At 35.9% G+C, this 14544-nt stretch overlaps 3 protein-coding genes and 1 non-coding gene across 4 annotated transcripts in view; 2 read left to right on the top strand and 2 right to left on the bottom strand.

Annotated features, from left to right (window-relative positions):
• Nucleotides 1-1225, bottom strand: part of LOC136800283 (ribosomal RNA processing protein 1 homolog) — a 24189-nt gene extending 22964 nt beyond the window's left edge. Inside the window, exon 1 of the mRNA XM_067056907.1 lies at nt 987-1225. Within this exon, the coding sequence (XP_066913008.1) occupies nt 987-1137 (151 nt within the window). The 5' untranslated portion in view covers nt 1138-1225. The remainder of the gene's footprint in view (nt 1-986) is intronic.
• Nucleotides 1-14544, bottom strand: part of LOC136800311 (ras-related protein Rab-6B-like) — a 197105-nt gene that overhangs the window by 76314 nt on the left and 106247 nt on the right. The gene's annotated exons all lie outside the window — the stretch shown is intronic.
• LOC136800284 (coatomer subunit delta-like) lies at nt 1221-14544 on the top strand. The gene is made up of 12 exons (XM_067056908.1): nt 1221-1387; nt 6839-6878; nt 7117-7340; nt 7447-7626; nt 7869-8089; nt 9745-9833; nt 10251-10314; nt 10895-11060; nt 11406-11553; nt 12500-12608; nt 13050-13254; nt 13816-14544. Exons 1-12 carry the CDS (start codon nt 1385-1387, stop codon nt 13903-13905), a joined length of 1539 nt encoding a protein of 512 aa, XP_066913009.1. The 5' UTR covers nt 1221-1384; the 3' UTR covers nt 13906-14544.
• LOC136800330 (small nucleolar RNA U6-53/MBII-28) lies at nt 11936-12049 on the top strand. The gene has a single exon (XR_010845693.1). It is a non-coding gene; the product is annotated as a small nucleolar RNA U6-53/MBII-28 (small nucleolar RNA).

Here is a 14544-nt window from a genome sequence, read left to right as displayed (position 1 = left end):
AGCGGTATATAACACTGTGGACACGGGCTAGACGGCAAATTGGTAAAATGCCAAACGTTTTGCAACATTTTGAAAATTGTTTGCCGACGGGAGAAAAAAAATTAGCAACTATCGAAGAACAAATGTGTCTGGAAACGGAGGAAAATGTATTTGGAGGCTGAAACTTTGTATGTTTATCAGAAAAAGGGTGAGGAATTCAAAAATCACAATCGCTAATTCTAGTTCTTTCATTTTCATGTAGTTTTTTTAACTTTTTTGCTTCTTTAGCATGGGAATGTCCCAAAAAAAAGTTTTTATTTCTGCCGAAATGGATTTTCTTTTCATTTGGGGTTTCTCCTTTCAGAAAAACTTATTCTTTACTCATAAGTATTTGTTCCTACATTTCCAGAGGCCCCTTGAAAATGGGTCCTACCACCTTTTTTGACTCATTTCAACCTTTTCCAAGCTATTTTCTTCAAAAACAAAAATAAAACAATGCAATGTCTTCTTTTTTCAAAAAAAGATATATCTTTCGTTATTTTCATAAATATACTAAATATTTTACAAATATTTTTATATAATAATATTTTAACACCATCAAAGAATTCTCCCTCCAAATTTGAGGCCTCTAGCTACACTAGAAAAAGAGATATGCAAAATTTAAGAAGCATGACTGGAAAATTTCTTTTTTTTCTTTTTTGACACATTTTTCGAATTTTTCCAAGCTATTTTCCTAACCTTTTTTTTGACATTTTTAGTCAAATTTTTGACACTAAATTATTTGAATATCTTTACAACCACTAATCCTCTGGAGGCCTATGACCCCTCATTTTCTTTCTTTTTCAAAGCTCTACAAGATAGGATAGATTTTGAAAAAAAAATTAAAACTTGAAAAATCTTCTGGAGTTGCTACGATCTGTATAAAAAATCAAAAACTTCTTTCTGGCTGGCCAGCAGTTCCAGTCTGGTTTTTAAAAAATGTAAATGAAAGTAAGATTATTTATTACCTTCTTCTGAAGTTCCTTTACTTTTTAACCATGATTTGAGTTTCTTCAGAGTCCTATCTCGAATTTTCTTGTCGTTATTTGCAAGTTTTTTGGCAAAATAAATCTCAGCACTACCCAATTCAACCTGCATGTTGTGAATTTCAGGCGCCATCTTGGATTTCACGTGCGCGCAATATGCAGAACGGAACGATCTGAGCAGAGGCTATAATTATCGGCGCCGTAAAGCTGGCTGATGTGGGTCCATTTTTGTTTCTTACCTTCGATCTTCGTCTGCTTTGTAAACGTGGCGGAGATTTCTTACGCCAAAACTGAAAGAATTTGGAACAACTTACTTGCTGGTTGACATAATTATCGATACACTGTTGGTTTCTTAAATTCATACAAGGCCTTTGGCCAAAATGGTAAGTTTTATTTTCATTCCCTTTGATGATTCATTGAATGCTAGCTTGTTTTATCATGCTCCCCATAAGTTTCTATATTTTCAATATTTTATTCATTTCTCATTGTTTACCAATTAAAGTCAAATTTTAGAATGTCCCTGAAAAAATTTCAAGAGGCTTTAAGTGCTTTTGTAATTTTTTTGGGTGCTGCGCTTTAAGGGGGAAATCACAATTCTTCATCATTTGTCAGGGGTCAATTTTTCCTGCAACTAAGGCGTAGATCACAAATAAGTTGTGTTCGCATCGTCCGACCAACTCACTTTCTATCTTAAAAATCCGACACTTTTCAGTCGGAAAGTCGGAAATCTATCAGATTTTTTACCAATATTTTTCATTAAGCATTTTGTACATTCATCGTTACTCGCCGATTTGATCATCCAGTGTTAGTTCAAAGAAGCTTTCCGTCCGTAATTTTTCAAAGATTGTTTGCATTCAAAAGCGCTATGCGTGCAACTGTTTTTTGCAACCGTGATATGTAACAAAGATCATAATGCAGCTAGTGGGCTTGATAATTCTTGCCGCGCGATCGAACAAACCTATGTTCAGGGCGCATTTTTCAGGACCCTGCCGACGCACCGGACTGTCCAGTGTATTTGTCCGGTGGCAAAAAGTATCCTTTCAGTCAGGACCCCTTTGGTCTTTTTTAACATTAGTTCGGATAGAATAAAAACATACCTGATCAACACAACCAAACCTTCTGTCTTGTGTTTACTCTTTCCTTCCCAACAACTTTCGTTTTTGCTTATGTAGGTTTTAAAATTCACAAGTAATGAACCTCTTATAGCTTTATCTGAATAAATCTGGTTGAAACCTTCTGTCAGGTTTCATTCGGTACGTTTTTTATCCACGTGGTGAACCGGTTTCCCCGATTTCCCAATAATTAAAAATTAGAACTTTCCCATGGGCGCGATTGGGCGTACCGCCATCGCGAAATATTTTTCGTGAAAATTTACCGTATTCTAAGGCTAATATAATCTAGATAGGAAACAAATATTAAATTTGATCTTTTTTTGTTCGTATTTCTGAATTTCAAGATAAAAGGTACTATCTACGAATTATTTTCTTTAACGTGCGTTGAATCGACATTGACATATTTAATGATGTCATAATCAATGCCGTGCATATTTTGTCAGCCCCGTGCATATTTTGTCAACATCCTTTTCATTGGATAAATACCACTAAAATATACAAGATAAGTAAACATAAATTTATCGCCCGCGAGCACGGCTTAGCTAAGCGCACCTCTCTTATTCATTATCTAAGAGTTGAAGCGGGCAAAGATTACCGCGTGGCTGATAGCGGACGAAGGTTTTTTGAAGATATTTTCAGTTATAATCCAAGGTAGAACAAACTAAACATAGAAAGGGGGTATTTTTTAGTGCTATATACGATGATCGGTATTTTTTTGAATTCTATGTTTAGATTTTTCTACCCAGCCCCGTTTCTATGTACGCGCGCCCTGTTGCTAAGACCTTTGCTTGAAATCGAAAGCGAAACCAAGATTATTTAGCGCACACTGCCGTTTGCGTAATATTGATAAAGTGAAATGAGGTCCTGACTGCCTTTCGCTACACCGGGCGCAATAAGTCTGGTGTCAGTCCGGTGTTGCATACAGGGAATTTTGGACGCCGGACCTTTATGAAACAAAAAATTAAGAAACACCGGACGCAACGGACTGGTCATGTCCGGTGTTTTGATTGTCCGGTGGAAAAAAATATCCTTCTCCGACACCGGACATATGACTTACTTATGTCCGGTGTAGAGATTTCCGGTGGTAAAAAAAATTCTCATTTTACACCGTACTTTCGCGTGTCCGGTGTTCGTTAAGTCCGGTGCGCCGGCAGGGTCCTCATTTTTCCAGTGATTCTAGTGCTGACCGACTGCCTAGGTTCAGAGCGCACTTTTCCGACGATTTTAGTGCCGACCGATCGACTGACTCACTTTTTGGGGCTGGATAGCGACTCCATAAAGTCATGCAACTTTCGTTAACGTCAAACCAAATGTTTCATTTTTCCGTGAACTTTGAACCCTTCAAACTTTTTTTCTATGTATGCTAAAGCATTCTGGTTTTTACTAAATGAAAGCCCGTGATCTTAGCTTTCCAGTGGTATATAACACTGTGGACACGGGCTAGACGGCAAATTGGTAAAATGGCAAACGGTTTGCAACATTTTGAAAATTGTTTGTCGACGGGAGAAAAACATTCTGCAACTATCGATGAACAAATGTGTCTGGAAACAGAGGAAAATGTATTTGAAGGCTGAAACTTTGTATGTTTATCAGAAAAAGGGTGAGGAATTCAAAAATCACATTCGCTAAATTTAGTTCTTTCATTTTTATGTAGTTTTTTTCACTTTTTTGCTTCTTTTGCATGGGAATGTCCCAAAAAATATATATACCAAAAATCAATGAAAGTAATTTTTCTTCTCTATTATATAGATATTGATATTCCAGCCACATTTATTTTTGTGCTTCGTTTCGCACGGTTTTAAAACAAGTGGTTTTGACTTATGACTTTCACATTTGTTTGTCCCCAGACAAACGGCTCGTTGTTTTGTCATATTTATGTAGACGGTCTGTCAGCGCGGCCCTTGTATATCAAAATACAGCCCATTTATTTTTTATTGCGGTATCTCTGTTTTTATGATTAGGGAGATAATAACATATTCCTACAAACGTAACAGAAGGGTATTGGATATCATTCTGTTATATTTTATGCGTTTGAATTAAGATGGCAGGTGTAGCGAAGGATGGAATACAAAATGTTACAGGTTTGAAAATCGATATTCTGTTGAAATTTCTTAGCGTCATAGGCTCTGACCCCCCATCCCCTCGCTTCACAATGACGTTAGTTGCAGGAAACATCGATATGTGCAGATATGTGAGTGACCCCTTACCACACATTTATTGGGCGGGCCTTTCCAGAATTTGTCTGTAACAGGGGGCGGACGACACAGGGCAAAAGTTTTCACCAATATTCAAAATTTCCAAGGCGAGAGATGAAAATGTATGAATTTCCACTGCAATTGATTTAAAAAAGACAAAAAAGAGTGGAATTTCCGACACATTTTGCGAAAGTACATGGATTTTCATTAGAATTTCCGACCACCACTGGAAGAAAAAAAATAGGCGAGAAAAAGTTTCAAAATGCACGTCGTCAGACGGGGGGTAACAAAAATTTTCTGGAATGGCCCATTATCCAGAGGGTACTACCTTAAGGGGATTAATTTTCGCGGGAACTTATTTTCGCGAGACAATTTTTTCGCGAAATAATTTAATTTTCGCGGGACTTATTTTCGCGAAGACTGGAATTCTAAATTTTTGCAAGGATAAAATTTCGCGAATCAGCCCCTTTTTGACCGAATTTCTTTCATTTTCCTAGGGGTTCGGGCAAAAATCATGATTTTAAATTTTTCGCGAGGATTATATTTTGCGAATTTCGCGAATCCAAAGGTTTTTAAAATTTTCGCGAGGATTAATTTTCGCGAATTTCGGAAAAACTCGCGAAATTCGCGAAATATAATCCCCGCGAAAATTAATCCCCTTAAGGTAAATTAAATCGAACCACAATGATCGATAATAATCGAAGGTGGTCAGTAACCACCTTGTATCGATTTTATCAGTGATCGGATACTCACTCACAACTTCAAATTATGGGATTTTTTTTGACAATCTTCGATTTGTTCGATCATTTCAATCAGACAGGAACAATGTCTTTCTCAGGACAGTATGTCTTAATTTTTTGGACATGTACTAACTAGGAAATAAAAAATGTCCTTACGAGGCCATTTTTCCTATTTTTGCCTATAGTTCAAAATCAAGAAAAATGCACAATTTCTAACCATCGCCAATCGAAAGAGCACCAAAAAATGAAGCTTCTTGGTGATTTTCAAATATTTTGATCGAAGGAATCAAGAAATATCTTATCGTCAACTGCTCCAACTTGGGACGAGTGTACGCAACATGGGACTTGTTGATATTTAGCCTGTATTTTCACTAACTGTTAAATCTCTTTGACGACAAATTTGTTTTGATAACTCCACCAAGTTTATCAATCATACTTTCTGTCATAACATGTCACAATAACTTTCACTGATAGCGCGCTCTTTTTGACTTTTGTTTTCATTTAAAATGACCAGACGCCGAACGGAGGATATAATGAGGTTGAATAACACTGTCACAAAAAGTAATTTCCGACAGTTGACAAAATTTTGAGGATTTTGCTAAAAACGCAATTTTTTGATCGTTTTTCTTAAGTTACTTCTTGTTAGAGTGTTTTTAACCCTTACAATATTGATTTTCTTAATCAGCATGAAAATACCTTTCAAATGAGAGGTCACTTCACTATGTTTTAAAAATTTTTGAAATTTCGATTTTGCTGGCAGAGCGGCGGTGGCACCCTACCCATGGCAACCTTGAAAAAAGTGTAACAGGGTTTTTACATGAATAATTCTTCTTTTTATACCCAAAGGCAACTTTTGACAAATGGGCTTAAAAAATTAGTCCTAACATCCCCCCCTACTTTATGGAATGAAAAGGTACAGTCAAATCTTGTAAGGGTCATTTTTCAAAAAAATTCTGCTAAAATTGATTTCGCTTTTGTTTTTACCCTACGCAAGGGTATGTCAACGTCAGTTTTTCACACTTAGCAAGCACAAGTGTTGTGTAAGCCAAGTAATGTTACACCGTGAAGTCGGGTAACTTGCATCAGTGGAAGGAAACTTGCATAGCCATCAAATGACTGACCAATCAAAGCAGCAAAATTTCAAAACAAATGAACTACACAGCTCCGCTCCCAGCTCTACTCCACCATTTTTGCTTTGATTTAACTTTGTATTTTAATGACCAGCCAGGTCATTAATTTGAGGGATATGCATGTTAGCCTCCACTGATGCAAGTTACCCGTTCTCACGGTAGTCCGTTTGTAAAAAATAGCTTGGTTCCCGTCACCCCGACTTTGAAAGATGCGACCACTTATATTAATCATGAATATTTTCCTTATGTTTTACAATGAAGTGAATACAGTTGCTCTCATGTTGTCTTCTGACCTTCGCATGCCCAAACCTTCCGTTAGTGTAGTAGTTGGTGGATTCCAACACACTAGCAATGTGGAGATGGATTTCTCCCAATTCACTGTCTGACCAGTCAGTAGACAAGAATTCACTTCCAGCTCTACCGAGTGGCAATTGAGTCCTCGGGTTTCACATAGACCCGTAGCTCAATGGTAGAGCAAATGCCCGCTAATGGCATGGTTGTGAGTTTGAGTCTTGCCGGATCTGTTGGTTTTCCAACATCCGTTGGTTTTCCAACGGTTCTGGTAGCTGGTCAGAAGACAATATGAGAGCAACTGCACTTCATTGTAATACATAAGGGCAATATTCATGATTTTGGATTTTAACTTTTTATTTTTAGGTGCTTTTAGCTGCAGCTGTTTGCTCCAAAAATGGAAAAGGTAAATATCATGTTTTGAAATCCCAATAAAAACAATTTATGAAGGGATTGATCGACTGGTTAAAAAGCTATTTTTCAATAACAATTTACCCTGATTTTAGTTTCTTCTAGATAATAATAACTATTGTTAGCTTTGAATTAATTTCTATAAAAAACTCTGTTTAAAATTCCATTATGGTGTTCCTTTACTCTAATTATGTTATGACAACACTTTTCTTGTTTTTTTTTGTATTCTCAAGCTTTGGTATCCAGGCAGTTTGTGGAGATGTCAAGATCTCGGATTGAAGGAATTCTTTCAGCTTTTCCAAAGCTGATGAACACTGGTAAACAGCACACCTTTGTTGAAACCGAAAGTGTTCGTTATGTATACCAACCACTCGATAAACTCTTTATGCTATTGATCACAACAAAAGCCAGTAATATATTAGAAGACTTGGAAACCTTGAGGCTCTTTTCTAGAGTGGTAAGTGGTTTGGTCAATTAAATTTTATTTGCAAATCTTTTTCAAAACAAATTCTTTATAAATCCCTTGCCCATTAATTATAAACTGTTTCTATCTCTTTTTCCAGGTTCCAGAGTATTGTAAAGTTTTAGATGACAATGAAATCCTAGAAAACTCTTTTCCATTGATATTTGCTTTCGATGAAATTGTAGCGCTAGGATACAGAGAAAACGTTAATTTGGCAAATATTCGTACATTTATTGAAATGGACAGTCACGAGGAACGAGTCATCAACGCTGTCAGAAAGGTTTGGAAATCATTCCTTTTTTTAATCCATAACTTTTAAAGTATAGCACAGTGATGAGATAAAGCCATGCTAATTGTGAATTTCAAATTTGTGATTTAATGACACACAATATGCTTCTCTCAATTTGAGATTCTGAGTGTGAACCAGAGATTCTGCTGGAATCTAAAATAGAAATTGTATTTTTGTCTTCTCGTGACTTACAGGAGTATTTATTTAGTGTGATATTTTGTTCACTTTCTTAGACACAAGAACTTGAAGCCAAGGAGCAGATGAAAAGAAAAGCAAAGGAGCTGCAGGCACAGCGTATTGCTGCTGGAAAAGGTCGAAGCTTGCTTGGCGGATTTGGTGGCAATCAAAGTGGAAGTAGTACAGGGGGCTATCCAACACGACAAGACAACACACCTTCTGTTGGGGATGTTGCCACTCCCGTTGAAACACCTGCCACTAAATCATATCCATCAAGGTAAGTTATAAATAGTTGTGTCTTTCTATAAGGAAAAAAACAATGAAAATACACCTTTCATTAGTAAGCTAGTAACCTACACAAATATTATTTTGACATTGTTCTCAACTTCAGTGAGCTAGATTCTGAGAACATCTGTCTGTCTGTATATATGTACGATCTGTATGTTACCTCAAAACTTTGGGGCAGGCTGGGGACTTCAAAAATGGTATAATTTGACTGAAATTTTGCACACTTGTTCCTTGGGTGCATGGTCACAACTTTTTGCCAAAACGAGGCTAAAAACTGTGGGAGCAGGCTGAAAACTTCAAAAATGCTCCAATTTGATTGAAATTATGCTCACTTGCTCCTTTGGTGAATATATTGGGGTGTTTTTTTTTTTATTTTTTGAAAATTCTACAATTGAAAGAAGTTTTTAAGGGGCTAGGTAAAATTTAGGTGGAGGAAATGGGTTTTGCAATTGGGAGAAAACAGTAAGTTTATAGGTTAATTTATTTTGATTATTTTAAAATTCAACAGGCCCGTAGCAACCTGGGAGCAGCAAGGGCAGTTGCCCCCCCCCCCCCCCAATAATTTTTCAAAAATAATTTTTTTCATTTTTGTTTTTTTTGTTTTGATAAAAATAATCAAACGTGTCTGCTCGACCACCAAAAGTATATGGTTAAAAAGTTAGCGATGAAATTGTTTCAATCTGTTGTTGGAAAATAGTTCAAATATAGGGTCTTTTTATCTAAAAATTCTAGAAAATTCGCCAGCTATCGGGGGCTTTGCCCCCTGTATCCCCCACCAACTTCAACTTTTATGCCCCTCAATAATAAATTGCTTCCTACGGGCCTGTTCGATCATCAAGAATAAAAAGTAACAACCGAAAATTAAAAACCTTACTGTCAATAGGAAACAGACTCTCATCAGTTATAATAAAGAGTCCCTCCCCTACTAATAAGTAACTCTGTGCAGCTATGCTTTGTGTTGCTTATGTGTGCATACTAAGGTTCGTTTTATAGCCACAATCGTTCACTAAATATTTGAGACAAAGGGGAGTTCCCTGTGTAATTTTGAACACCACAATGGATTATTAAGCGCCTTAAAGTACAGTTGGAAAGTAGAGTTTTAACTCTGAGTTTTAACATGAGACTAAGGACCTTAGGATCTCAGGATTTAAAAGCTCAAATTTGCTCGAATGAGGCTTGCAATATAGCCTAGAAGCCACCAAACCCCTCTAAAATCGAAATATTCAATGGAAGAAAGTGGAAGTGCTAAAATAGCAATTCTCGCCCGAACTTTAAATTCTGAAAAACGTTAAAGTACACTAAAATCTCAATATATTTCGAGGGAGATTGCAGATTTGATAGTGGTAAACTTTTAAACTATAATAGCTGACAAAAGGGATTATCCTATTTTGGTGTAGTACAATGATGACTGAAAAGTAAGTAATTTAAAAGCGTTCAACTGTGTCCTTCTGGAGACTTGAATGTGATCATGACATAAAGCAATGTATTAGAGACTGAGTACTACCAAAAAAGTTAACAACCAATATTATTTCCTCAAAGTTTTTCTATCCAACAAAAAAGTGGATGGTCTCCTTAGATCACTGAGACAAGGTAGTTCGCATTTGAATAACTACAATTCTTAAATATGATTTTATGTATTTTTAGACCTGCTGGAAAAGGAAAAGCCATGAAACTTGGTGGAAAGTCAAAAGATATTGACTCGTTTGTTGACAAATTACGAGAAGAAGGAACTGGTATTCTTTCGTTTATTTTCATCAATTGGACAAAAATAGTGACATTCCATGATATAAAAACCTGTTGAAAATTCAGACTTGTTGTCTGTAAATTCCTTTTATTCCTCATTATTCGTAAAGGATTTTGAGAGGGTGTAGAGAGGCTTGAGTTAGAGAATGTCTCAATTTTCATAACTGGGCAACTCTTGAACCATTGAAACTGTATATCTGACAAATGTTTTGAAATGGGAATCTGGGATTTCTTTACATTTTTTGTTATGTATATGATATATACAGTTTAGTTCAGTGAAGTTCCCCGTTAAACTATGTCATCTGTATTCTCAGTTTTGAAGGAGATTGAGATGTCCAGAAAAACCTGAATATTTGTATGTTTTTATTTTTACTTGAAATAAGACTTTATTATTTTTGCTCTTCTAGTTGTGTCAGCTTCAATGAAACAAACCGCCAAAACCGCTCCAACACCATCCGTCCCAATGTCAAGGTATGAACATCACATGAAAGTTCATTTTTCTAGATGACATGCACAGTGATGAGATAAAGCCATGCTAATTGTGAATTTCAAAATTTCCATGTGGGAAATTTGTGATTTTATGACACAAAACATGCTTCTCTCAAATTTTGAGATTCTGAGGTGCATCAAACCATTCTTAGAGTTACTGTAGGTGGTTTGTCATCGAACACAATAATAAAGAGCGATGGCCAAGTGGTCAAGGGCGTCAGCGTTAAAAACCAGGGGTTCACAGGGGTTCGAATCCCCACTCCTTCCAGTAGTGCTGCGTTCAGTTCATAGATAGCCGAGCCTGCTGGCCATGAACACCGTGAAAACAATCGAAAGACTGTCTAAAAGTCCAAGAATACTGAGCTATCCACGTAAAATGTCGGCTCTATTTATCTATCTATCTATAATCATGACCATTATCAGTCTGCTAACTGTTTTCTTGCGGCTGTTTTAAGTTAAAAGTGTATTCGAAAATGTTCAAAAGGTTAATTTATACTGAAAATCTAACCGTGTTTTTATCAATATTATTTCAATTATTTCAACGACTCCCTTTATTTTTTAGTATTCACATCAAGATTGAAGAGAAAGTGATGTTAACAGCAGGTAGACATGGTGGCCTTCAGAATATGGAAGTCCGTGGAATTGTTTTGCTCCGCATCACCGATCCAAACATGTCGAAAATCACCATTCCATATACCAACAACGACAGTAAAGGCTTTCAAATGCAGGTTGGTAGGATTGGTAGGAGATCCTTATTTAGAAAATAAATTGATAAAGACCTTTCTTTGGTGTTTGAATATTATGATATGCGCCACTAAATACTTTTAACACAGTCTTTTAAAAGAATTACATAAATCGAGATAACCCTCGTAATTTTTAAGTTTTTTTTCTAATTTGGGCCTTACAGTCTTCAATTAACTGTTGTAAAAGTGACGTTCTATCAGAAGACATTATAGGGGTACATAATCCTAAATATTCCAGAGCTCGAAAATCTATATTTTAAATACTTCTTAAGAAACTTGTTGAAGTATTTGAGGCAAACTTGCTAAGAATATGATTTTGTTATTTCACAGACACATCCAAACGTCGATAAAAAACAGTTCAATTCGAACAGTGTGATCGGTTTGAAATCTGGTGGTAAAGGCTTTCCAGTAAACAACGAAATCGGTGTCGTTAAATGGAGGTTGCAAACTAAAGACGAAGATATGATTCCTTTGACTAGTAAGTAAAAGAAAGCTCTCGCAATTAGAATGAGACTACGAAGCAGGCTGCATAGCTTGAACCGCCTCCCCCATACTTATAGTATTTTTGTCCATCTTTAAAGGAGAAATTTCTAATTAACATAACAATGTAATTTTGTTCAATCCTCAAGGACTTTTTAGTGTAACTGGTTATATCAAAACACTATTTTGCAAACTTAAAAGGCGCGAATACCTTTGGGTGTCGGAAGGAGTACTTCTTCAGATAGTTGGAAGGCCTATGGATTTTTCTCCCATCAAAGTAGATCGAGCTAACATTTAAACTTTTTATTCTTTTTCGAAGGCAGAATAGAAAGAGGGTTGTCCTGACTGGTGAATATACATATTCAAGCCTCCGAATTTTTGCACAGTGATGAGATAAAGCCATGCTAATTGTGAATTTCAAAGTTTCCATGTGGGAAATTTGTGATTTTATGACACAAAACATGCTTCTCTCAAATTTTGAGATTCTGAGTGCAAACAGATTCCCCAACTTGTATTGTTCAGCGTAGTTCAGCGTAGTTCTTCTGTCTCGGTGAGGTACTAAAGAAGGCTTTCCCGTCTCCAAAATACAGATTTCATTGCTATGAAATTGTACATTTAAACCAATTTAAATTCCCAAAAGGTAAACATTAACTTATAAACAAAAGTACTTGAAATTCAAAATGTGTCATGAGGTGTAAACAACACAATTATCATTGTGAATATGTAGTTTTATAGCAATGAAATCTGTTTGAAAACGAGGACAACAATAAATTTATGCATCTCGAGAAGAGTGTATTTGAAGAATCTTGCATTATTTGTCGTTTAAAGTCGATTCCCGCCTGCGACAAATAAAACTTTGCTTTAACCGCACTGATTTTTAAGATCGGGGAAATTGGAATGAAAACAAAGGGGAAAAATCAACAATTTTTTTTTCTTCATTGCAGTCAATTGCTGGCCAAACGAGAATGGTGACGATTGTGAAGTGACCATTGAATACGAACTTCAAGCGAAAGACCTCGAATTGAACGACGTTGTTATCTACATCCCTGTACCGTAAGAAAACTAAATTGTTATTCAAATTATTTGCTTCGATCAGTAAAGAATTTTAATTAAGGAAGGTGTGAGAAGCTATTTCCAGAGATCTTAAACATCATAATGACTTAGCAAGGCAAACAAATGTTGAAGTTTTACTCATAACCACAGATAGATTTTTACTAAAACGTGGAAATGATTCGTACTTACGTGTTTACAGATATTTCAAGCTGTTCCCTATCATGATACGTGATAGTTTTATTAAAAGCTCTGCAAAATACGGTATTGTCTGAAGCTTGACTCAGAACCACAAATGCATTTTGTAGACAAAAAAGCCGCAAACGGTTCGTAGATTTACAATATATCATAACTGTTTTATGATACATGTTAGTTTTATTACAATCTCCGAAAAATATATAACGTTGTCTGCATAATTTATCTATATGACATTTATCGTTATAGGAGTGGCGTTGGTGCGCCCACCATTGGCGAAATGGACGGTGATTATCATTTCGACGCCCGCAAGTCAGTGTTAGAATGGAAAATGCCAGTTATCGACTCATCCAATCCAAGTGGTAGCATGGAGTTCACCATTTCTGGTGTTCCTGATGATTTCTTCCCCGTCAACGTTTCTTTCTATTCAACCAAAACGATATGTGATTTCGACGTAAGTTGTGATACGATACGACAAAATTATTTAGTCAATACGTATATTTTCATGGGCCCCGTCACGTTCACGTCAGTGCAAAAAAAATTCTTCGTCGTCCAACCATGCAATTTTTTCCCCAAACTTTTGCCCCCCTTACTTCCATCATGATTTCCTGAGGTTAAACGTGAAAACCTGAGATGAATAACAGAGCCTTATGACAGAGAGGTATCGAGAGTTAAGATGCCGAAAATAAAATCGATATTTTCTGGATTTTGTTGAATAGGCAGGCCATATTTTAGAATAGCAAGGCAGCGTCTGACGGAGGTAAAAAAGGGCACTTTCTCCAGTTTTTCCACTAAGAAGGCTGTTTATATATTTACCGATATTTTAGTAATTTCAGGAGGGGCAGCGTCCGATAACCGGACACTTAAAGGACATTAAAAATGGCCTGATAGGTTTAGACCACCATCTTTTTGTTATCTGGTACAAAATTAAAATAATGGTACAGTACCCTGTACATCTTTTTGATATTTTAGGATACTGAGACGCATTTTCAATGAGCTTCTTTTGTTTTTACAGATTAATGATGTCCAACAAGCAGAGACGAAATCGCCAGCTAAATTCTCACAGGAGCGAGCATTGATCGTCGAAAAATATGAAGTCGTTTGAAGCGGATATTTTTAAATGCATTGTTTAAAGATGGTGGAAAAAGCGAGATAATAACGAACGAACTGGGGATTTTAGATGATATATTATTTTGGAATTTTTTTTTCTTTTTTCTCTCTCTCTCCTTGTTAGGTTGTGCAGAATAATGAATTTTTTTTTTGCTTTTAAGTTATGATAAATTTCTTGTAAATATCAAATTCAACCCCGTTTTTACCGTTTCGAATAAACCACACTGAAATACTATAAGATCTTCACAAGGAAAAGACATTATAACTGAAGGAAGAAATTTAAGTTCAACTTGTTTTTTTTTCGTTGAATCGAAGGTTTCACTTTTCCTTGGATTTTACAAGAATTAAAAGATACAATAATATCAGACCCTAGACCAGACATAACACTAAATGCAATAACTTAGATACCCTTATAATTTAGAAATTTAATATTTTTTGTTTTTTCAATTTTCTATTATTTAACAAAACATCGGAGAGACAAATTTTTAAGATTTTTTTTGTGCTTTATGAAAAAGTGTACTGAAAATTTCCCATACTAAGACTATTGAGATTATACATCGTAGACGAAACTATGTGTTATGATTTACTCAGGGAAACTTTTATTCAAATATATTATGGTGTTTTTTGGTAGGAA

Source organism: Clytia hemisphaerica, unplaced genomic scaffold (genome assembly GCF_902728285.1).
Source record: "Clytia hemisphaerica strain Z4C2 unplaced genomic scaffold, Clytia hemisphaerica genome assembly, whole genome shotgun sequence".
NCBI classification, from domain to species: Eukaryota; Metazoa; Cnidaria; class Hydrozoa; order Leptothecata; family Clytiidae; genus Clytia; species Clytia hemisphaerica.
This window is presented reverse-complemented; position numbering and strand designations above follow the sequence as displayed.

Excerpts from the sequence above, each read along its gene's own strand:
- LOC136800284 (XM_067056908.1), top strand. Across the intron at positions 8,090-9,744 it reads ACTAAATCATATCCATCAAG|ACCTGCTGGAAAAGGAAAAG; the intron begins GTAAGTTATAAA and ends ATGTATTTTTAG. Across the intron at positions 12,609-13,049 it reads GTTATCTACATCCCTGTACC|GAGTGGCGTTGGTGCGCCCA; the intron begins GTAAGAAAACTA and ends TTATCGTTATAG.